The sequence below is a fragment of the Chelon labrosus genome (genome assembly GCF_963514085.1).
Source record: "Chelon labrosus genome assembly, chromosome: 21".
Classification (NCBI taxonomy): domain Eukaryota; kingdom Metazoa; phylum Chordata; class Actinopteri; order Mugiliformes; family Mugilidae; genus Chelon; species Chelon labrosus.
Genome location: NC_140354.1, coordinates 3445336 through 3469755, shown reverse-complemented (window position 1 = coordinate 3469755; position 24420 = coordinate 3445336). Strand labels below are relative to the sequence as shown.

Sequence of the window (24420 nt, the reverse complement as noted above, 5' to 3'; positions counted from 1 at the left end):
CATAAAATAAATAACATTTACAGTGTGTTTATTGCTTTCAGAAGAATATAGCAGCCTTTCCTAAAATCTGAAAATGCTTTCAATGTTCTATATGTTGTTAAATGATTTGTGTGTTTTGTTGGCTTTTATTTTATAAGAAAGAAATCATTTTAACTCCAATTTACTCAGCAGTATCTAACATACAAAATAATGTCTATAGGAGAGACACTAGGACTAGATCTCTGGCCCTGGACCGTTCACACCAAGAATATCTCTACACTGAACTTGTTTGGAAGTCTAAGAACTAGCAATATTAAAATATCATCAGTTTGTGACTAAACTACTCATATTAAAAGACCATGTCAACGAGGGCTATCCCTCCATCGCATTGCCCTTTCACACTCAACTTACCAATTTGCAACTACACAGAAACGCTACATACAAGTCAAGAATGACTGAAGCTGAAAGATGCAACGTGTTAGCGTTATCTTTCTGTCAGGCACACACTCATTTACACCCAAAGCCATCACACAGTCGACTACACAGTCTTCCTCCCAAATGAAATTTGCTGTGGTCTCACACAGCTGCAGGGTTTGCTGGTTTCTTAACAACTTAATTAAGCAAATCTCCCCATTTTTTCCACCGAGGTAATGAGTGTAGTTTTACAGGGATTAAACAGTCTCCGGGGTTGAAAATAAGGCTTTTTGCTTTAGCAATCTTATCTGCCTTAATCCATCCAACCAACCACAGGATTAGTAAAGGCAGGAGGATTGTTAGCCTTTCCTTGTACTTTTCTTTTTAATTTGCATGGTATTAATGCTAAAAATGTTATTGAAACATTCTGAAATATGAGCCTGTGTTTGTTTTCTGTCAGCATAAATGTGCTGACTGGCTTTGATTAACACTGACAGCAGAGAATCAGTGCTCTTAGAGACATTGTGAAGATATGCCAACTGCATACATAAATATGCACTGTATATTATATGCACAATACATAATGCATTGAGGGAACTAAACCGAAACCAATCTAACAACAAATTTTACTCCATTGTTATTTGAGGTTTAAAGTTCAGTCTTGACTTGAATGCTAATTCAAGAGTCATTCAGTAGCCATTCTGCAGCTTTCAGTCATATCACGTTCCTTATCAGCAGATGGAGTTGAAAAGATGTTCAATTTTCCAATTAGTTGACATGTTTTTTGTACTTGAAAAGATTTAAGATGATAAGATGATCGAAATTAAACAACCTCTCAATAGAGTTGCTTCGACATTTCCGCCAAGACGGATGAGAATTCATTGTGCTCAAAAACATGGACATTTTCAGAATTATCATTTTTACCTCCATCAGTTGCGAAGAACATGTAACAAAACCCACACAGCAGTTTCTTTTCCTCTTCAGCTCCCATATGAGAACAGATTGTCTTTTTCCCCAACTTTTCAAGTATTGAGAGCTATCATCTCTTCAATAAAGACAGACCTTGTTAAAATGTACAGAACTGGTAGGATTTTCGGGCCTATTTCTGCATTACCAGTGCTTTACGTCAGAGATGAGAAAGTTCGCTTTCCTCCAGGGACACTCAACCAGAATAAACCAAGGATAAGAATCCTTACTAAATGTATTTTTTAAATTATATTGGGTCATTTGGTACTTCTTATACTATATGCATGACAAGACTGGAAGAGTAATTACACTTTCTGACTATCTTAATGGCTTATGAAAAATAATAAGCTCTTACCAGGAGATAATTAGGATGTGTAAGTACCAGAGTTGGCGTGACTAGGATCAGTTGATTATTACCTCTGGCGAGAGGCGATTGAAGTAGAAGGGCAAATTATTCCAGAGTGTGTTAGGAATAGCCACAGAGTGCTGGAACCAAGCCCTCCTTTTGTGAAGGTCTTAATTGGTAGATGTGCAGATTAGGGAAGGAGCAACCCCCTCTTCATACACACATGAAGACAGTTTCAAAGACTCCTGTTCTGGTCAAATTAAGTTCCCCCCAATTAAACAGGTGCTGGATATCTGCTCGCTCTCATAAACTCATGAACTGGGTTAATGATGTCCACTAGGACCCAGAGGGGTTCAATGCTACCACCTGCTGGTATCAACACAGACACTATAGGTCATTTATTGTTGGACTGTGTCAAACGCAGTGATTTATTCATTTTTTTGGCTTGTGGCCTCTTTAAAATTAAGCATTGTCTAATTGTGACCCTGGATCGCTTGTTATGAACAAAAGACTTTACATCTCATATTTACATACTGTTCTGCTTTATTGTAAGGACATTTAAAGAATGGAATTTTCAGGAAAATACAAAGGTTTGAGATTTGTTTTATTTTTTAATCCCAGATTTAGATTTAATCCTATTTTTCTTATACTTTATGAGGCCTGTGCAAAAGTAAAGATCTGTTCATACATTTTGTCTCTAGGTTCAGTTTGGCCATTTCTGCTGATCCATTCTCCTCCTCATTTCATGCACTTCCTCTTTCCTACGCTATCCAAATCACTTCAATATCTATTGCAGCATCACTTTTCATATCTAATTATCTATTTCACTGCATTCTTTGAGCCCACCCCAAGTCCCTGCTCTTTAAACTCATTGCAACTCTGTCACTTTGCCTTCCAGGCTGTCATTGCAGCCCTCCTCCTCCACATCTCTACCTCATCCTGACTGTCTCTCAGTCTCTCTGCTCCACCACCAGCAGTGTCTAGACTTCAGGGGGTCCTGTCCTTTCCTACTACCTTCATCTGGGATTCTGCTCTGTGATGGCACTTCTCCTTGTCTAACTGTGTTTCTCAGGATTTCAAATTGTAAGGCCCTGACCCGTCAAGGCGTGGACTCCACGAGACCCCTGAAGGTGTGCTGTGGTATCTGGCACCAATATGTTAGTAGCAGATCAGATTTGTTTGTTCAGCACATCCCACAGATGCTTGATTTGATATGCAGCCCCATATGCAACAAACTACAATGTACTGTGTGTTCCGACACCTTTCTTTCAGAACCAGCGTGAATGTCTTCAGCAATGTGAGCTACAGCAGCTCATCTCTTGGACCAGACCACACGGGCCAGCCTTCGCTCCCCACGTACATCAGGGAGCCTTAGCAGCCCATGACCCTGTCACAGGTTCACCTCTCTTCCTTCCTTTGGTAACTTTTGATAGATACTGACCACTGCAGACCAGGAACACCCCACAAGAGCTGCAGCTTTGGAGTGCTTTTGACCCAGTCATGTCACCTACACAATTTGGCCCTTATCAATCTTGATCAAATCCTTTTTCCTGCTTCAAACACATCAACTTTACAAAATGTTCACTTACTGCCTATAATATCCTACCCACTAGCAGGTGCTGTGATAAAGAGATAATCAGTGTTATTCACTTAAGCTGTCAGCAGTCATAAACTTACGCCTGATCGGTGTGTTCTATAGAGAGGCATAGAGCTATTATTTTAAGGGGCAACAAGCCAAAAAGGTCAGCAATCACTTATAAAGTGACCCCCACAGAATTATCTTAGGACCTCTTGGTGGTGTCCTGACCCACAGTGTGAGTAACTACTGTGAAGAAAAATGAAATACTGTCATATCTGTCTCTATAATACAGCCCTTTAGATTTTGAATGAATCACTGACCATAATGTCCAAGTGCTGACTTGACTTGAGGGACTTCACATCAATACCGTGTAAAAATTGGATTTTACATAGTCCAATTTGCGTATATTAGCAATGAATTTGAAATTTGTGATTTTTTGCTACAAAACCAATATAAAAGAAGTTTGTGCTACCTTTAAACTTTAAAGACCATTTTTAAGCACAGCACCCTGCGCCACTGAACATTGTCAAACTGACTTTTCATTTACCTGCATTATAAAGTAATGCAAACAGGTCTGCTTCTGCATTTTGACTGAAAATCAGCTTTCATTCGCTGCTTTATTTCAGATCCAGTGTGCAGAAGTGCAGAGCCCAAACACCAGAAGAAGTGCAGCTATTCAAATACTTATCGGCTGCACTATAAACTGTACTCATTTAAGGCAAACAGCTAAGAGCAGGGACCATAAACACGACCCATTTCATCTTCCCCATTCTCTCTCTTTTGAGCTGCACCATGCTCAAATGAGAAAGAGGCTGAGGATTAACCTGAATCTGCTATAGTAAAGAAGGTCTAGAGGAGGAGCTTAGATCTAGGGGCGAAGTGCTATTGGGAAAGCCTCAATAAGAGCCTGCTGGATGATGTAGACAGGGCCAGGTAAATGCTTCTCACATAAAACTACCTCCCTACAATCCTTGCCCAAAAACCTCTCCTCTTAAAGCACTGTAAACAGGCGGGGTCAGCTGATCTACCTCGAGCCTCGCAGACGCGACTGAAAATGGAGGTTGAGGACAAATGGAGACACACAACAAACAGACAAAGCTCTTTTTGCATAATTAGCAAATCAATGTTGTGTAGATTAGTTTTCCATTTCAAGGTCACTGAAGCAAGTACAGCAGTGGATGAGAATGAAAGGAAAGCGAAGGGAACATCCTGTAACACACATACACACAATCCCAGACTCATTAAAGTCTACAAGAGTACAGTGTAAGACACGGAGCTGATATCAAACACGGCTGCTTTCTGAAATAATGAGCATGTGCTGGCTTCTAGTGACACATCAATGACGCATAGCATTAACAACTAATTAATTCATTCTCTTCTCCGTGAATATTTATGAACAGGATCTAATCTTTTCAAAATGTACTGTACATATTTAGACCTGCTCTTGATTTAAATAAGGTGATATAAGGAAACAGTTTTTTAACAGAAATCAGTCATAAAGTCTGTAAAGAAGATAAAGAAGATCTGATGTGAAGTTGCCATCAAAAGCTGTAGGTGTCTTCATGTAGCTCTCCCAGCAGTTCATCCAGGTCATCTGCACAAGACAGACAGGTCAGGACATCAGACAGCAGTTATTTCAGACGAGTTGAACACAAAAGGACATGCATAACTTCATCTTGGACCGTGATAGAATCATTTTCATCAAATAATACTATAAGTAGAAATTAATCAATAGTGAAAATAACTAGTCTATAGTCTATTTATAGCAATTATTCTTTTTAAAACACAAGTGTGCAAATGATGGATGAAAAACAAAGTGATACATTTTCAGTTTCAAAATGTAAAGTGTAGCTTGAGGGTGGTGCCAAATCAAAACAATGATTTTACCCAGATCTGAAAGATTTTGTATAGTAAATGTCCTGCATGTAGCACATTTATTCTGTTTTACCTGTCATTTATGCACATGAACAGCAATGAGCTACTGTGCAAACTGCTGGTCTAATGTCAATGTAGAGTTATCTGCTTGTGAATATGCAGAATCTGCAGAAAAAGGATAAGGTTGTGGTGGTGGTGGATGGTTTTGGATTTGTGTTTGGTTAACACTACTCAAGCTACAAACATTCAAGGGGGCTTTGGTTGCATGCAGGTACGCTGTCTGTGTGGAGAGGAAAAGAAGTGAAAGCCCAGTCATATCCTGTCAGCAAGCAAGCACGTTGTGTTGGTCAAGCAAATACAAAGCCGTTGCAGTGGTTGTAAGCTATTGACTGAGTGTAACCTGTCAAGCTGTCAACTACTACTTCTGTTGCTAGTCAGGTGGTAACTAATGACCAGCAAACAAACAGGACGTCTTGGCCCACCAGGAACCCCCAAAATTGGACTCTACCAAACATTTCTAACATGTGGACAGAGAAGCTGGAGCTCGAACCTATAATCTTGTGAACAGTGGATGAGCCACAGCTACCATTGTTGGCTGTCAGGCTCAGCTCAGACTTGGGTTTCCCTTGATCAGTCTCACATGCTGATTTCTCATGTTTCTGAGTGAAAATTCTGATCTATTGATGGCTAAAGCTTTATCTTCTAGGAGTGCTATACAAAACGTCTTGACATTCTCAGAAATAATAGTGATTGGAATATTTGTCTCTTGACCTTTAAGAATGAAGCAACGACATTAAGGACTCAGTGCCCAGAAACACTGGGACATTTCATTTCATTATTAGATTAATATTTATGAGATGACGTCTGATCAGGCAAATCATGGAATTTTAAGACCTTGTATTGTCAGTTATCTTGTGCATCTACATAATATTGCATTCCACTAACAGAATAACAGAAACAAAACAATGGATTCATTTAAATGGGAAAGCAGCTCTGGTGCAGAACAATGCAATCAGAAGTCATTGTTTTCCTACATTGCCACTGGCTTTGGGGTCACAGTCAAACATCACCAGACAGCACTGCTGTTTTATTCAGCACAACCAACATTTTACTGCAGTCTGACACTTGGCAGCAGAGTGTGACTGGAATGAATCTCTTATCAGTCTCCTTACAAGTTTTTATTACATGGGGCCCCACCTGCATCCCAGCCTGAGTCCTGTGGAGCTTGGTTTCCAGGATGCTCTCGGGGGCTTCTGCTCGAGCTGAACCTTGCGTCTGCAGGAACTCGAGAGTCTTTGACTCCTTCTGAGCGTCTTTCCCCATCTTTTCCCTCGTCGTCCTCTTCGTCAAACACCAGCTGCATACGAGACACAGGCTCCCGCTGGGCGCTGGGATTCCCAGTGGGTGATGGCAATATTGGCTCCTGGAAATCAAAGGGACACCAGCAAGTTGACTGGATGAGAGATTTAATATTTGTTGAAATGTACATGTGCTATGTGCAACTGTCAGTGCTCACCAGGACCAGTGGAGAGAGTGGAGTGGCAGACAGAGGGACTCCATCAGGAGCATAGATCCTCAGCAGGTTATTGGGAGTCACGTTCAGGTAATGGTTATGATGGGAGGGGGAAAACACGCCCACCTGTTCACACAAGACAGATGCACAGCTTTGTAACCACTGCACTGCAGTTACCATGGTAGGTAATACTTATAACTGTAGGCAGTGAGTCTTACTTGCTTGAGCAGTAGTACCGCTCCAACCTTCAGTTCATCCACTCTGTTCTCTAACAGACGCCGATGCACTGTCCCCTGAATCTCCCCTGAGCAGAAATGTGAGAGTACAGAACACCGTCACTTTAAAACAATGACTGGTTGAAAGCCCAACATGTTCGGCAGGCACTCACAGTGTACTATGTTAAAATTTAATTAAATCTGTTCACCTATCAGAATATAATGTAGGTCAGTGGGTGAGAAACATGACATAGCATTCAAATAAAAGCTAAATATGGCTTGAGACCACCCTTTCCTCTTCACTTCTTATTTTTTCCTCTTAAATAGTCTCTTGAAGATGCCCTCCCTGTAGAGTTACCTTGTGCAAGTGCCTTCCATCTAAACCCATTATATGTATCATTCAGGACAAACAGACCTCACAAGTAAATTTCTTTTCCTCAACAAAATAAGCTAACCTATAAAAATCCAGGGGTACCCACATCTGCTTTCAGTGACATATGTCCTTGATTGCATGCAAAGAAATATGAACAAAAGCTCCACAAGCTTCTTTCAGTGTATAAAAGCCTGCAGCATTTATCTTGACATAAAACACTGACTAGTGTCGTCTTTGGTCAAAAAATAAGGGTCCATGGGTTTACGTAGGCTGTATAAATACGGATAATGCGTCCCCACTTCCTCCCATTGGCCAACCTGTTTGGAGCTAGAGTCTTCGCAGTACAGTCCAAGAGTGGAGCCACACGGAGCCACGCGATCATTGGCCCACCCCATTTTAGTTTGCTTAATACTACGCTCTGCTCTACCTCCACCAGTTACAAAAAAATGCTGGATTATACACTGCACTTGTTTATTTATTCCTACTCTCATGGTCCTACGGAACTGCTTCACCAAGCAGTTGGCATGGCAACTTGTAGTCATCATGTCACATCCTGTTTCTATAGCATCAAACAAAACTTATGAGACAAAACACTTGAGCATGCATCAGTATTATATTAAATACCTAAAATGAAAAAAAATTACTGGACATGTATTTTAGTGTTTTAGTTTGGCCCAAGTCCCGCCCACTAACATGGAGGGGGTGGAACTTATGACCTAATGACCTAATGAGCATGTCTTTAGACGGTGGGAGGAAGCTGGAGTACCTGGAGAGAACCCACGCAGAGGAGAGAACATAACAACATTAAGTATATATACGTCCAAAATTATGAAAAAAAAAATGTTTATTTATTTATTTAAATTTTTCCCAATTAATGACTCATCTTAATATCAATTAATCGAATTGTTCTTTCAGCCCAGCAGCCTCCGAGACACAGTGCTGGGGAAAAAGCTGCAAATCTTCCAGCAGGTGGGAGGAACATTACAGAGCGTACGGTAGCTTAATACCCACTTGCTACTGATGCCAATTCACTGCAATTGAATCCCCAATAAGCACTTAAGTCTGGCATTGAGAACAACATCCACTCCTGAGTGCTGATAATCAGTACACCTCGTGGTGCGGCTATTTGGTGACCATGGCAACCACCTCAGCTTAGAGGTGGATCAGTGGAAAGGGTGAAGGTTTAAGATGAAGCAGGAGAGGAACCGAGTGGATGAGAGAAAAAATATTCCTGTTCCAGAGGAAGGACAGATGTGAACTTAATGTGTGTGGGTGTGCTCTGCATCTGCATGTCTAATCAGGAATGTTACTGTGGCTGAAGGGCCGGTTCAGACCTAGCATTAAGATCCAATCTGGGTAATCTGATTGCAAGTGGCCAGTGTAAAAGACAGGGGTGAACATTCTCAGGATGCACTGTGATCACATTTGCCTGAGTTTTGCCTCATTCATTATAAATGATCACCTGAAAAGGAATGTTTAATAGTAAGCTATTAACCAAGTAAAAAAATAAAATCTAAGTAAGAATTCACAAATAGAAGTATTTAATACGAGTACAACGAGACAGCAGCTGTTAAAATATTCTACTGCGCCCCAGATGATGTCAGGGTTTATTTGCAAACTGAGACCGGATCTGGAGACACATGAACACACATACCTAAAGCTGGCCACTTGGCTACATCGGAAAACCTGAATCAAATCTGAACAGGCCCAAAGTGTATGATGGCGAGGTCTCAGAGAGCAAATGTTAAAGGTAAAACCAACAGCTTAGTGCAGCTTGGAGTGTTTCAGTGTTACAACATATCACATCATTTCCACAATGAGTCACTGTATTTATTAATTGTGTATGTGTTTGTGTGATCACTACCTGTCGGGTCTTTGAACACAACCTTGGCATCAGCATGTGTGTGGATGATGCTCTTCAGAACCACAGCCATGTTGGGCACTTTGTTTTTTGTCAGTTGTTTCAGTGCAGCCTGATTGAAGAAGAGAGAAACCATCACATCAGCTTCCTGGATTTGATTGGTTCATTGACAGATTAACTGGCAGTCAAAACAAATTGATTTGATCATTATATTTTTTAAGCAAAAAAACAGTTTTCGATACATCATGTGGATAAGCCAGATGTCTATTTGGAAAATGTATTGCGGACAGACAAGATCAAAGTAGAATAATTTATCTTAAATGAGAGGCTCATGTCTGGAGATTAAACAGCACTGTATTCCAGCATCACAACCTCATCCTGTCAGTGAAACATGGGCAGCCCGTTTTGCTGCATCTGCACCAGGACGGCTTGCCATCATTTACAGACCAATGAATTCTGAATTATATCAGCAAATTTGAAAAGAAAATGTCCTGCCAGAGAACTCAACACATCAACTGATCACAGAACCAATGTATATGTTAATATTTAAATATTTTTCTGGTTATCAAAGGCTTACACCACCACTCTCAATCTGATCGATACTTCCTGGTAATTGGGCCAGTCTGTTCTGAGTGAGGTGGTTATATGAGGCATTGTTATTCTGATAAGTAGTAGAATACTAGTGTCATGTAAACAGCTCTTTGTTGTTAAATCAGTAAACTTTAAATTCAACTCCATTTTCACCATCTACACCCACAGAGTTGTGAAGGTGATGAAGATGTGCTGCTGATGTCAATAAATCAAACAGCCATGAGCAGGATTTACTATTGGGATCATCCTTTCTTTCCACTGCATCAAATGAAACATCCTGGAGCTCTGTGCTCATTTGTTTTATTCATGCAAACAAGGATTTTGGGAAGGCCACATTCATGTAAACAGCTTAACCTGAATGAGCTTAGTCAGCATCCTGCCAGTGATTCTGTGGCTGGAGATGGAGTCAAGCACACGCAGCAGAAACCAACATGTGTAAGTACTCAAAATTGAAACTGTTCAATTTTGAGTACTTAGTATACTGTTATATATTAAAGATGGATGACAGGATAAAACTGTTCCACGGAGGCTGCCTCCAGTAGTTACAGATGGAGAGAGAGAGGAGAACAACAGCACAGTCTCCATTAGCGTGATTGATGAGTGATCACACTGTTTATAATCACAAAACACCTCCGGAGCAGCGCAGTCATTTGTCCTGATTATGCTAATAGACCTCCAGCAGCGACACAGCCTGTTATGAGGGAGGATAAATAACTGTTTGACCTGAATATCCCAGCACATAAAACAGCACTTCAGTAAACAGCTTGAGTAGGACTTTCTCCTGTAAGGTGTTTGTAAGTGAACAACTACAGATGTGTAATGATAGCTTGCCTTGCGAAGCACCATGACCACACTGTAGGAGTGCAGGAAGCACGATGGATTCCTCTCATCCAGTCCCATCTCTGCCTTCATCGCTGCCCAGGCACCACTGCTGAACTCCTCTTCCTGTGAGCTGGAACCCTTTAACACAAAGTCACACTGTGTCATGTAGTGCTAACAATGCACCAAACAACAAACAGATCCTGGTTATCGGTAGCTACTCTAGTAGCTGAAGAGACAGGCGTTTCCCTGAAGAGATAGAGGACGTTCACCACAGAGCTAAAAGACAGTGGATATCGGATGGCAACTAACATAGTGGATGTTTAAATAAGCGTCTGTTTTCTATGTAAACTTCAAATATGAAGTCAATAGTGTTCTCAGACTGCTGTTGCTGCCCCCTGTGGCCAAAACATTGGTTGAAGGTTTATTGACCTCAGTGTTTTCATTTACATGGACACAATTATACCACAAAATATTAGCTCCTAAAGACCACGTAAAAACTTGATCGTACCGTTTTTCTCTGGTTAACATAAACACATTCTTTCTGCCTGTGTTTGCCAGGGTTGTGTAAACATCAGGTGAAATGACGAGTTTAAATGGGGGGTACAAACGTGGACAGAGCAAAACGACCAGTTGCTCAAACAAGACGAATGAAGCAGGAATCAATGAGGGCAGCAGTGTTAAAAGCATGGCTCCATCTGGGTTTTTTTCATTTAGTGAATGGATTCACTGCTAATGTCAGTTCTATAGTGATTGATATTTAGGATGCATCAGTCTTCCATCCCATTATTTAGCATCCTTATAAAAACTTAAACCAGAATCTGTATTTAGAATGACTTCAATTGGGTGAAGCAAAATTGTCCGTATTACTGTGAACACTGAGGGTTTTGTATTTTTCTCTCTCTTCTTCTTTTGAAAAAATATGAAGAAAAAATGCAATATCTCAGCATGTTGGAATTAATAAGTAGTGCAGCCCAAACAGTGGGGATTTGTTGGCAACCCCAAACAGTCATTTTGGAAACAACTAAAGCCTTGCTAGATGCAGATGGAACAAGATCAGTTATTGCTCTTCAGTTGTACACAGCAAAAAGATGACTGTGTGAGGGACACCTTCCCAGCTTCACTCCTGCCTTATGTTAATCTGGGTTTAAGGGAGTCTATCGCAGAAAAGACTAGGTAGAAATGATAGCTTTAGTGAGAACTTGAAAACTTCAAAGTTGTAATTTCCAAGGAGAACATGAAGGCATCATTCAGCGCAGAGCTGACCAGCACCAGATTAGCAGGGCTCTACTGAAGTGTTGTCTTCACACATGAAACAACAACCTAGTTTGTCTGTCAGGAAAGCATTCCATTAAACATTTAACAATTTATCTGAGAGGCTTTTTTAGAAATAAAATGGTCAACAGCTTTCTCCAGAGAGGTTATCTTATCCTCTACGGTATCAACCTAAACCATCCAGTGATGAGCTTGACTGTTTAAATGAAGACAATTAAAAAAATGTCAGCTTGGTCAATAGCAAATAGTTTCCATTGTTTCCTGACATTTGGCAAACTAAACTAATAGAAAAAAGTGTTGACAGAATATGTAATTTATTCACCAGCTGAAGACCTTCAGTATATCAAAGTTTCATGTGTGCCGAGAATAACTCCATCTCTGTTTATGTTTTTATTTACCTGGTTAGGCAGTCGGGCCACAACCCCGTGAGCAGGAGTCTGAGGAACAGACACCACTATCTGGTCCATGTTCTGACCCTGAGGCTGAAAAACAAGATTTAAATCATAATATGGCACCAGGGCGGATAAACAAACACACATCATCTCGGCAGGTACAAACAGATGTGAGGTATTTCAGATGAGTGGCAGAGGGAGAGCGCCAGTGCTGCATGAGAATAACCTGTTGTGGCAGAAGTCCTGCAGGACCGGGGAAGCGCCGCGTCCTGGGCCGCTGAGGCTCAGAGCGAGGCCTCTTCTTAGGATGATTACTGGAGGCAGATACCAGCTGGACCAGGCGGTTGGTGAGGACAGGTGTGTGGAGGGGATGAGGGCTCAGAGTGGAGGAGCTCACAGAGGGGGAGGGAGCCGGGGAGACCGTCTCAAAGAGGTTACGGCCCCGAGGGGAAGGTTTGGGAGTTGCCCATGGTTTGTGCGGCTGCTGAGGTTTGTTGAGTGTCCTGGAAATGGGGCTGGGTGCAGGAGAAGTCGCGGTGAGGCCAGGAAAAACACCAGGGCTCTGAGGAGGGGCTAATGCAAAAGTGGGACAGGGATTTGTCGGTTGTGGATGTGGAGTGGAAAGGGTCCGAGGAGGAGGTGTCTGAATCCGTCCACACGTCGAAGGTCGCAGAGTTTTGGCTGAAGCCTCGACTCTGGGCGCAGGTGGAGGGGGCTGCCCCATTTGGCTGTCGCACTCATCCAGGTCAGCAAGGTCAACGTCCCAGTCATCAAAGTCATCCTGAGCCACGCTGGGCTTCAGAGACTCCTTTGTGTTAACATTTGACGCCAAATTTGGCAGACAGTTATTTAGTGTAGGAGGAGGAGGGAGAGAATAAGGCTGAGCGGAGGAGGAGGAGGAGGAGGAGGAGAGTTGTCTCAAACCCAAAGCAACAGTTTGTCCAGCAGCAGTGTGCGTGCTGCTCCTTGATGGTGTGCCAGTACACAGGGCAGCTGATCTCTCTCCAGTTTGCTGGAGGCAAATTTTCTCCGGGGCTCTGTGAGCAACAGAGGAGGCACGCAGAGCGCAGGATGACACAGCAGCTGTCACATCGGCTGGTCCAGAAGATGAGGAGGCTGCCCAGTCTGTCCCGAGCAGGTCCTGGGAAACACGCGCGCGCACACACACACACACACACACACACACACACACACACACACACACACACACACAGAGGAAACGATGAGACGCAGGAGGATCATTATGCTGCAGAATGCGAGCTGTAGGTGCTGACAGTTAAGTAACAGATGAAATCAGGTGTGTTCAAGTCACCTCATCATCGAAGTCCTCTCCAATGCTGAACAGGCCACCTAACGTGCAGCTCTACAACAGAAGTTACAACACATAAAATGAAATCCCTTCACAACACGAGCGGCAACAAATGCCAAGATGCTGTTAAACTATTCAAAATGGACTCATAAAAACGTGTCGTACATTTGTGCTACCTGTGAGCTTTGCTAGCATATGTTAGCTCGAGCTGCTTTTAGTTTTCTGGACACTTACCATCGTAGTCATGAGATATCGCGATGGAAGCCTTGTTTGATCAGTTTGGACAGAGACACCAAGCTTACGTCGACATGGACGGCCATTCAATAACGGTGCATAAAGAGATATTTTCTTTTACAATACATTTACTTTGGTAAGCAAACGCGACTAGCCAGCTAGCTACATGAAAACTTTGCTGCTTGGTACCGCGACGCTGGTTCAAACCAAACACGACGTCATGACGTAAGGAATGCTTCTGCAAAGAGTGTTGAAGCAGAGCGAGAGCATTTGCACCGTATTACTTCCGGATTCAAGCTAGCTTCACTTTTACTTTAGCTTAGATACTGAGTATTTATCTCTGTTCTACAGTGCATTAAACATAGAATGATTATTATCGTTAAGATAAATTATATGAAGATAAAATATATAAAATTAAAATGTATTACATTAAAAACTGGAAATAATACTCTGCTTTTGAGCAACAATCGGGCAACTCGTCTTGCCGACGATACGATCGAAAACAACAAACCACACAAGATTTTATGGTAAGACTGTTGTGTCTAATAACTGCATCATCTTATAAGATAAGAAAAAAACATTTTAACAGTGTTTACGTTGAAAAACAGAACATACTAAAATATGTTCTTATCTTGACACGTCTTAGTTGTTTGCTGTACTTGGCCGTTGGGGAAACAACTGCTAGGCCCTTGCTGCCACCTAGTGGCCAGTGTGGATAAGACGAGTGTCAGCTTGCATTCAGGTCTATTAATAACTAATGCTGAAGTTGTACTTGAGCCACAAACTTGTGACTGTGTCCACAAAGGACACAAACTCAAATCTAAGTTTCTTCATAGTAGTTTAATTAAAAAAGTAAATGAGATTGAGTTTTTAGTGGACCTCTGCTTGGACTATTGTGTCTCAGTTCCAGTAAAGGGTAAGTAAAAGTGTGTTGACATTTCTGTAAACAGTACTTCACGGTGCTTTAGAGGCAAGACGCTGCTGCTTCAGAGATGAACTAACATGAACAGGAAAATAGTATTATAAACAATTCACTATTACACTCTAACAGGTTTCTTTTCTGTCAGACTGACTTTAGGGTGCCATGTCAAAGGACACGTTTCCGTTCTCCTCTACCTCACTGCGTTCTCTGAGATTGGAGCAGGAGTTTCAGGAGTGGGAGAATGCACGGCGAGCGCTGGCTCAGAGGAGAGCTATGACCAGGGCCCCACTGCCTCGGGCCACTAGACATCCTCCCAGACAGCAGCGCCTCCAGGAGGTACGAGCCCCTCCACCCCAGGCCCGGTGCAGAGATACGGCCATCCACAACACCTTCATGTGTGGGGACATGAAAGGAGTGTATGCAGTGCTTAAGGACCCTGCAATGGTCAATGCCCTGATGGAGACAGTGCATGAGGAGATGGTGTGGACTCCAGAGATGGGTATGAGTTTAAAGTCCTGTTAGAATCTTTCAAAAACACTGTTAATACTTGACCGCCTTCCTGTTCCTCTGTCAGGGATGTGGACGCTGAGCTCCAAGGTGAAACAAACCTCAGCCTTACGCCTGGCTGCCAGCCGAGGACACTCAGGATGTGTGGAGGAGCTGCTGTTTCGTGGAGCTGAGGTTAACGCAGACCCCGGAGGCTACACCGCCCTCCATGATGCTTGTGTAGGCGGTCATTCTGTGTGCGTCCAGCTGCTGCTCTCTCATGGAGCAGATCCTGAACTGTTGGCTGCTGATGGCAGTGCTCCTCTTCACCTCTGCACCTCCCCCCTGTCATTCCAGTGAGTGGTTTAACAGATGAAAAGTAGCAATAAGTAACAATAACAGTAACAGTGCCAATGTCTCTTTTCTCTGTTAGGCCCATTTTTACCAAGGGGCAATTTAACTTGAGTTTTAATTCTCTTACAGTAAAAATAAAAATAAAAAATCATCTTCAATCATTTCCTTTGCTCCAGTAAAAAAAAAAATCTTAGTAGATCATCATTTTTATATCATGAGACAAAAGACTGTCATAAAATGAAAATTTTCTCAAAGACCTTTAATGAATAGATATATAGCTTTTCTTTTTAGCAAAGAAAGGTTCAACGTAATGTATATACTGATGTTGGCGGATGTCATGACCAAAGTTTCTACCTTTTTTCTAAGCTGTGCTGAGCTGCTTATAGAAGGAGGGGCAGAGGTCAATGTGAGGACGAGGGAGTCGAGGCTCACACCTCTGCACGTGGCCGCTCGGCGAGGCCTGGAGGAGCACGTGGAGCTCTTCCTCACCCACGGAGCAGATGTTTTAGTCACAAATCGAGAGGGGGAGACTCCTCTGAATGCTGCCTGCTCCGGGGCCGAGAGGCCTTCTGAGGCTGGACAGTACCTCCGTGTAGTTCAGAGGCTGCTGGATGCAGGAGCTGACCCCCGAACTGCAGGCAGGAAGCAGCACACCCCACTGCACAACGCCTGTGCAAACTGCTGCCCCAAGATCGTAGATGTCCTCCTGCAGCATGGAGCAAAGGCTGATGTTGTCAACTGTGCAGGATACACACCAATGGACTGTTTGTTGCAGGTAGCATATGAGCGCTTGGTGGATTTCAAGATGTACAAACAGTCACCATATAGAGAGGCACCTTTGTCATTCAGGTATTAAGATAATCACCATTCTGCTTGGTCCTTAAGGTAGTGGAGGATTTCCCAGACCAGCAACCTGAAGCAATAGCACGGTCCCTTCTGAACCACGGAGCTCAGCCCGTTTCACCAAAGGTCCGGTCAAACACAAAGAGAAATGTGATCTCTGCTGCATCTAAAATCAGTAATATGAATAGTCATTCTTGTTTCCTTTATAGATGCTGAAGCAGTGCATCCTCTCTCCTGCCACTCTGGAGGTGATGCTAAACTCATACACATCCATCCCTCCCTGTGACTGGATGGACTCTTTGCCTGCTGAGGTCTCTGAGGTGAGCGCTGTGCAGTGTGACACTTCCTCTCCTCTTTTTATTTACCTTCCACGCCGTAGTAACTCTTGTTTCTGCCCCAGGAGCAGCGCTCTCTCCTCCTCTCGGTGCGTCAGCAGAGTGGCCAGCCCCGCTCTCTGCAGCATCTCTGCCGATGTGCTGTACGGCTGCACTTAGGAGCCCAGTGCCACTCAGCTGTCAGTGAACTGAACATTCCCTGCTCTGTGAGGGGTTATCTGCTGCTGTGTAATGAAGGGATGCTTCTGTGACTATGTTCTGTCTTTACATAATTCAACAATATGGGGCCTCTTTTGAAACATCTATGATTCATTTTAGACTTCAATAATCTGTTTTCTCTTATTAGTTTTGTAACAGTTTATTCAGTCTTTGTTCATATTGGCTTGGTTAATAATACTAATGTCAGTGTGTTTGCTTAAACCTGTATCACATTACTGTTACATGAGGGTCTAATAAACAGTAAGTTTAACTATTGTATAATTACGCTACCATATATACATATCTCATGTAAAGTAAGAAATATTGTGCATTCTACTTGGGATATTAATATGTTTATTAAATTGATTTTTTGTGCCATATTTCCATGATTTTCAGGAGACTACAGTTGTCAGTTGAACTCATGTTTGATCTATACTCCAACTTAGAAGGAAACAATGCTGTGCACTTTACACACAGAGAATAAGCCAGTGCAATAACACTGTTGGAGGTCATTATATGTATACTGTACTTTCACTGTGATACTTTAATGATACTAAAAGGCTTTTCATTCATTGTATATGAAATAATGTTACACATCCACTGTTTAAAAAGATGGACAGTGTTACATATTAGATCAGTAAGCGTTGAGTGTTAAAAGTAAATAAACTCTGTAAATATCCCCTCTGTCTGTTATATTATGATTATTATTACTCATGCATTAATATCTGCTTTTACAATATTTTACTTTTTAATGTTGTAGTTTATGTAATGTAGTAGGCTCCAGTGACCCCTGTTACCATCCGGGGGGCCCAGGTGGACATTGTGGAGTACTACAAGTATCTGGGAGTATACACTGACAATAAACTGGACTGGTCAAAGAACACTGTGGCACTCTACAAGAAGGGACAGAGTCGACTCCACTTTTTGAGGAGACTGAGGTCCTTCAACATCTGTCAGACAATGTTGAGGATGTTCTATGAGTCTGTGGTGGCCAGCGCGCTCCTGTACGCTGTTGCATGCTGGGGCAGCAGGGTGCGAGCGGCAGACGCAAATAGACTCAACAAACTGATCCGCAAGGCCAGTGATGTTGTCGGGGTGGAATTGGACTCTTTGAACACAGTGTCAGAGAGGAGGATGCTGGCAAGAGTTAAGACCATCCTGGACAACACATCTCACCCACTCCACAACACACTGGCCAGTCTAAGGAGTACCTTCAGTAACAGACTCATTCTACCCAAATGTACAACAGAACGCCACAGGAGGTCATTCCTGCCCGTGGCCATCAAACTTTATAACTCCTCCCACTGAGTTTTGGACACTCTTGACACCCTTAACACTTCAGACGCCGTTAATTTATTTGCAACCTCTACCTCTGTATATAGTGAATACTCGTGCAATATTGTTCCTTTACTTAAAATGCATCTTACTTATTTTTGTATTACCTTTATTCAACTAGCAACTGTCACTATATGGGAGCAACAGCAACAAAACGATTTCCTTGAAGGATTAATAAAGGATTCTGATTCTGATTCTAATAGTTGGGGGTGATCTTGAACTATTTTGTGTAGGACTTCAGAATGATTATTTTTAATTTCCGATTACTGTGCTGATTATTTCATTAATCAATAAACAATTTATTGTTTGTAAAAAATGTTCTCATCCAAAATGCAAATTCAAAGGTGTATTTTGCAATACGTAAGTATCTGCAAAATAATTGCCAATTTCCTGTCAACTGACTAATCACATTAGTTGCTCTTGCTGACAACACATCATGTCAATTTGAATTAAAATTATTTTCTGAAATGTCCTTGGATGCATGCAAAACAAATGCTCTTATTATTTGATTGTGGTGACAAATAGAAAAAAAATATTATATTATATTATATTATATTATATTATAGTATAGTATAGTATAGTATAGTATAGTATAGTATAGTATAGTATATCTCAAATGGGAGGAGCAACAGGCATGACCCATATCCCAAACAACCCCCCCTCCCCAGTGCCCGGCGGTGACGTCACGCCGTCTGTGTGTTTATTATGTGGTTTTCAAGTAGCAGCTGCTAGCTAGCACTGAGCCTCGTCTTCAAACATGCTCTGAATTTACAGCTGGCAGGTAAGAACCTTCCACATGTGTACACACATACAAAGAAGACTTTTGGGCGTTCACACGACGCCTGTGTTCAGTTTGAAAAGTGCAGCGACAAAACAAAGCGAGCAGCGAGAGTCGTAAACAACCGAAGGTCGTTCTTTTGCTAGCTAAGTAGGCTAGCTGGAAAGCTAAGTTAGCTCGCTGACAGCCAGCATAAACTATAACATAACAAGTTAGCAGCACGGCGGGCTAGCTTTAATAGTGGCTAACGTATACTTTATGACCGACAAGAGCAAACACGACAAGAGAAAACACTGCCGACACGACTTTGAATAGCTGGATGGTTAGATGTAGCTCGAAGGATACAGGAAACAGCTGTTAGCCAGCCCTGATAGCTGCGCCTGATATTCAGTATGAGTAACTTTTGTCTGAAATTACCTCACCGCCTTTGTTGTATGTAAATATCTCTTAAAATGCCTGTTTTTCTGCCAGAAATACAGTTAAACGTCAACTATATGCAGCCACTTTGACTCTTTGAAATCCTGTTTTTATATTTTTTTCCTAATGTGCAGAGCAATGCAAATAATAATACAACAGAATGTACAGCTGTATCTCCAAAAGAAAAAGATCACACGTTGCTATGTAGGAGAAGTTGTGGCATGACATTTGGAATACTTTGGTAGTCCACAACATGGCACACCGGGGTTTAAACCTTGAAAGAAATGCCTGTATTTATTGAGTAAATTATAAATTGAGTTTGTTTACGTGGTCCCATCACTTGTTGTACAGATCGTACACCCTCATTTGTTATTCTGGAGTCACGCTCTTCATGTGCCTATGTTGTTCAGGTTTGGAGGACAGAGATGGCAGTGTGTGCACTGACCATGTTGGATGGGATGGAGGATGAGGTGGCAGCAGCAGGCGGAGTATTTCTCCTGGTCCTGGCCCTCATCTTGGCTTGGCTCTCGACCCACGTGGCCGATCGGGGAGACCACATACTGGGAACCATCCTCACTGTGGGCGCTCACGCCTCCCTGATAGGACTGGGAGGCCATGACAGCTACAGCGGGGGGCCCACAAACGCTGACGCCCCTGAACAGCAGACGCCTCCGCCTTCACAGGAGAACAAGCCGGATGAGGCTGAGCCGACCACTGATAGAGGGGAGGGTGAGGGGGCGGGAGAGGGAGCCGAGGGGGTTTGGACAGATCTGCTGCTGGACATACAAAGGAGTAAACAACCTCAGGCAGGAAGACTGAATGCTTCTGATGGAGAGGAGGAGGAGGAGGAGGAGGAGGAAGAAGAAGAGGATGACGATGATGAGCTGGAGGAGGAAGAAAAAAAGGCGATCAAGAATATTTCAGTTTTGACCAACACCGTCTCCCCTACAACCACTACCACCACTTCCATTTGTGTCCGTCTTAAGTTTTTAAATGAAACAGAGGAGGTGGCTATTGTAGAACCAGATGATACAGTGGGAGTACTGAAGAGGTTGGTGAAATAACTCCTCCACTAACACACCTCCTGCATAGATAGATCATTAGATAGATACAGCAAGCAGCCAGTTAGCTTGGCATAAAGTCTGGAAACAGATTTCCCCAAGTCTGTCCAAAGGTAACACATACTCCCTACCACTCTTAAAGGTCACTAAGATGCCGTGCCTTGTTTGTTAAATCTTATAAAACCGAAGTGGGAAAACTTTCCTTGTAGTTTCACAAGAGGCTATTTGTAGAACTAACTCTCGTTCAGGTGTTGCAAATTCCTGGACCCTCTGCTGGTTCGCGTTGACGGCAAGAAGTCAGGCACAAATGGCAGTGTGTTGATTTTGTCACGTTGGCTTTTGGTCAGATTAAACAAACCAGATGTGACATGTCATTCATTGAGCTCCAGAGGTGCTGGATTGCAAATTTTGTTACCTTTAGATAGAGTCATATGAAAGGCTTCCCTGTTTCTAGTCTTGGCGACAAGCTAAGCTGAATGTCTAGATGCTGTAAGTTTGAATTTATTGTACAAACACGAGGATGGTGTCGAGTTATTCAACAAAATTTTCAAATGAAATGTTGAGCTGTTCCTTTTAATGACTTATCATTCTCATTTTTCTTCCCAGTAAATGTTTCTCAGGTCGGGAGCATCAAATTAAATTAATCTACCAAGGCCAGTTGCTGCAGGATCCCAAGAAGACCCTGTTATCCCTAAACATCACAGACAACAGCGTGATCCACTGCCATATCTCCCAGGCCCTGCACGAAGCCAGTCCAGAGGAAGGGGCTCAGTCTGGGGCTGCAGCAGGAGTCGGGTCTGGGGTCTCCGGAGGATTCAGGGCTGCAGGTGTGGCCGTTAGCACCAGCAGCCTGGTGGTGCCCGTGTTTGTGGTGATACTGGCTGTAGTTTGGTACTTCCGCATCAACTACAGGCAGTTCTTCACCGCGCCTGCGACCATCTCCCTCGTGGGAGTCACTGTGTTCTTTAGCTTTCTGATATTTGGAATGCACAGCCGCTGAAAAGGCAGAGAGAGAGAGAGAGCTCACACTTCTAGCTGAATGCTGTGAGGTGAAGTAAAAATAACTGCAGCAGCGTGCAAGCGTCTGGAGAGATGGACTAATCAGAGAGGAGCCTCAGTGCAGATGCTACAGCTGATTGGAGTGTGTGGGTGGTTGGGTGAGCCTGTTTGTGCATGCACCAAGGAAAGATGATGAGCGATTGTACAGTAGAGATGCAGTGACTAATACTCTGCAGGAAGGGAAGATTTGATTTAACGGAAACATCATTTAGCTTCTCGTCAAACACGACTTAGTGGTTCGCACCATGTTGTAACACTCTGGCTTTATCTTCTCTGCTCTGTTATTGGTGTTAAAGATTTATTATGCTTTCCTGTACGTTTTTCTTTTTCAGAGAACTGTTTCTGTGTTTTAAGAAAAAAAATAACATCGATGCCAGAATCTAAAATCATTTGGAACCACTCACTGTTGTGCTTCGTGTGCCAGTTTGACTCTAAACATTTTATTTGAATGGCTCCCTGTCAACAACTATAAACTGTACAAATGCCTCAGTGGAAGACTGTTTTTTTTTTTTTTTGTTGCTATGTAGAACTAGGCTAATGTAAGCAACCACTAGACATAAATATAGACATGTTCTCAGAAGACACTGTAAATAGATTGTGTATTTTCTGTAAATAAAATAATAGATGAATCAGATGAGCTTGCATCTGGCACTTAAAGATTTGGAAGGGGAAATTCAACCCTCCTGGTAATGCTGGACTGCTTTGGTTTCAGTGGAATCATATTAAAGCATTTCAAACCAAACCTGCTGCTGCTGTTTGTGATCTATAGAAGTCAGTCTCTGGGTACGGTATGCGTTTATTTATATACAAACATCAGTATGTGTGGCAGTGAAGAAAAAAATAACCTATGCATCACATTATGTTTAGATGGAAGCCATTCACACATGCACTCATTGGTGCTTTGCATGAGAAAAAAAAATCAACACTGCATTCTTTGTTGCTAAAGACAGGTACACAATAAGCCACGAGAGAACGTCCACCGATAGCTTCAAATCATTGTTAAATTACCAGTTCATTTAGTAAACATTACAACACTTTACTGGACAGGAATCACAAGGGCACAGTCAGAGCTGCTGCAATTTGACAGAAAAATACCTCCCATACTGGAATTGAAATCAGGCTTCAGCAGACAGTCACCTCCATGACAGGTGGACAGAGAACTGAATGCACTAAAATTTAGGGACTGTGAAAACTACTGGAGTGGAGAGGGGGTGTGAATCTTTGTCCCAAATGTGGACCCTTTCCAGAATACCTGGTAGTAAAATATGAGCACGCTTAACTAATCTGTTCCTCAAAAGGGACGTGTTGGTCCAACTGTGAGAAGAAAACCATGATTGTTATCCCCTAAAAACAGCCCACGTACCTTTATGTCAACATCATCTTACTGATAAAATCAAGTCTTCACAGAAATGGGGGAGGGGGAAGTGGCCATCTTTAGAATGGGGTAGTCTGTGCACAGCAAGACATTAATCAGATAAATACAGAACAATGCCACACACAAAAAAAAAAAAAAACATTAGAGACTGAAGATAAAACTCAGCTTACTTTCTTACCTTCACAGAGCTGATCACCCACAGTGTGCAGTGGGAGTCAGTGTCAGCTCACTGGTTTTGGAAAGTTACAGTAACTTTTAAATGCAACCATAAAGGTGTGAGAAGGGTGTTCTACAGCTATCAGACCATCTAACAAATATTTCTGGCACCTCCTCATTTTCTTAACCCCTTTATAGCTCCACAAATAACTTTTGCACAATCCCTAAATTGTAAAGTCCTGTCTCTGACAAATAAAATACAACTTCCTCGTATTTTCTTAAACATTCCGACTAAAAATTAATAACTGAATTAGTAAATATATAACAAAACAATTAAAAATGCCAAGACTTTGACTAAAAATGACAATATTTTGACCTCTGGAGCGAGTAATATACCTTACAGCTAACATCATAGTTGGTTATAGGCTTACAGGAAGCAGGACTGCAGCACTGATCTATTTTTCTGTATAATGTAATCTATTAGAATAAAGAGTGAAAACACACAAGCATTCTACAGAAGAACAAACATTAAGTTGGATTCATGATTCAGTTTCCATCTCACAAGTGTCATACATACACGGCCTGTACATGTGCCCCGAAAGCCCACTGGCTCATCAAATATCAAAATCTGCATTTACACACAAATTATATACACATCACTACGTAAGCAGTGACAAATACAAACTTAAATATATTGTCCTTGTAAACAAATAAAGATCAATATTTAAAATGGCACACATACTTTCACAAAACCCTCACCATCAAGGATGCGTAGCTTTGTGAAAATATAAATGATTACACACACGCCCTCTGACCACACACACTTTACATGAAAACGCTCACACTGAATGCAAGTCAGCATACAGAGGCACACACACACATCTGTGCAATACGATGCTAGAATTAAAAGCCACTGATGAGGACTCCATTATACGTGTGTCAAGTGTTGAACTGAAAGCAGTTTGAGTTTCTCCACATAACTGAGTTAACACAGTGTCTAAAAGAGGGAGCAGTTACAAGAATAACAACTGTTTCAGGCTGAATATAACAAATCAAATCACCACGGATTTAGATGTTTAGGGGCATGATGATATTACACATGTCACTCCTAGTTTGTGGTGCAAATTTATTTCTACTATCTAGTAAAAAAAAAACAACTCATTTGGACAAATCCTTGTGATCAACTTGCCTTAGTCTGACACAAAAAGCTGCATGTGAAGACACCTTGAGACTGCAGCCAACGGCCAGCAAGCACATACGTTGTGCATCTGCATGAGAGGAAATACCTCTCCAAGCCAGCAGGAGGCAGTAGTCCGTGTTAGCCAATGATTGGTGAAGCCAGGAGGTGGCCCAGCCAAGA

General features: G+C 42.2%; 3 protein-coding genes across 3 annotated transcripts; 2 read left to right on the top strand and 1 right to left on the bottom strand.

Annotated features, from left to right (window-relative positions):
- Nucleotides 1–2239: 2239 nt before the first annotated feature.
- On the bottom strand, nt 2240–13983 carry hrob (homologous recombination factor with OB-fold). Its single transcript, XM_084570695.1, has 10 exons — nt 13742–13983; nt 13511–13561; nt 12425–13339; nt 12205–12288; nt 10544–10672; nt 9125–9233; nt 6891–6976; nt 6676–6798; nt 6357–6582; nt 2240–4878 (listed from the first exon to the last, which is right to left on the bottom strand). Exons 1-10 carry the CDS (start codon nt 13751–13753, stop codon nt 4826–4828), a joined length of 1788 nt encoding a protein of 595 aa, XP_084426821.1. The 5' UTR covers nt 13754–13983; the 3' UTR covers nt 2240–4825.
- A 100-nt stretch (nt 13984–14083) lies between these two features.
- On the top strand, nt 14084–17493 carry asb16 (ankyrin repeat and SOCS box containing 16). Its single transcript, XM_084570696.1, has 7 exons — nt 14084–14268; nt 14809–15162; nt 15238–15505; nt 15870–16278; nt 16389–16472; nt 16556–16666; nt 16747–17493. The coding sequence occupies exons 2-7, from the start codon at nt 14826–14828 to the stop codon at nt 16930–16932; spliced, it is 1395 nt and encodes a 464-aa protein (XP_084426822.1). The 5' UTR covers nt 14084–14268; nt 14809–14825; the 3' UTR covers nt 16933–17493.
- Nucleotides 17494–18920: 1427 nt separating this feature from the next.
- tmub2 (transmembrane and ubiquitin-like domain containing 2) lies at nt 18921–24414 on the top strand. The gene is made up of 3 exons (XM_084570546.1): nt 18921–18995; nt 19820–20460; nt 21077–24414. Exons 2-3 carry the CDS (start codon nt 19835–19837, stop codon nt 21468–21470), a joined length of 1020 nt encoding a protein of 339 aa, XP_084426672.1. The 5' UTR covers nt 18921–18995; nt 19820–19834; the 3' UTR covers nt 21471–24414.
- Nucleotides 24415–24420: the final 6 nt, after the last annotated feature.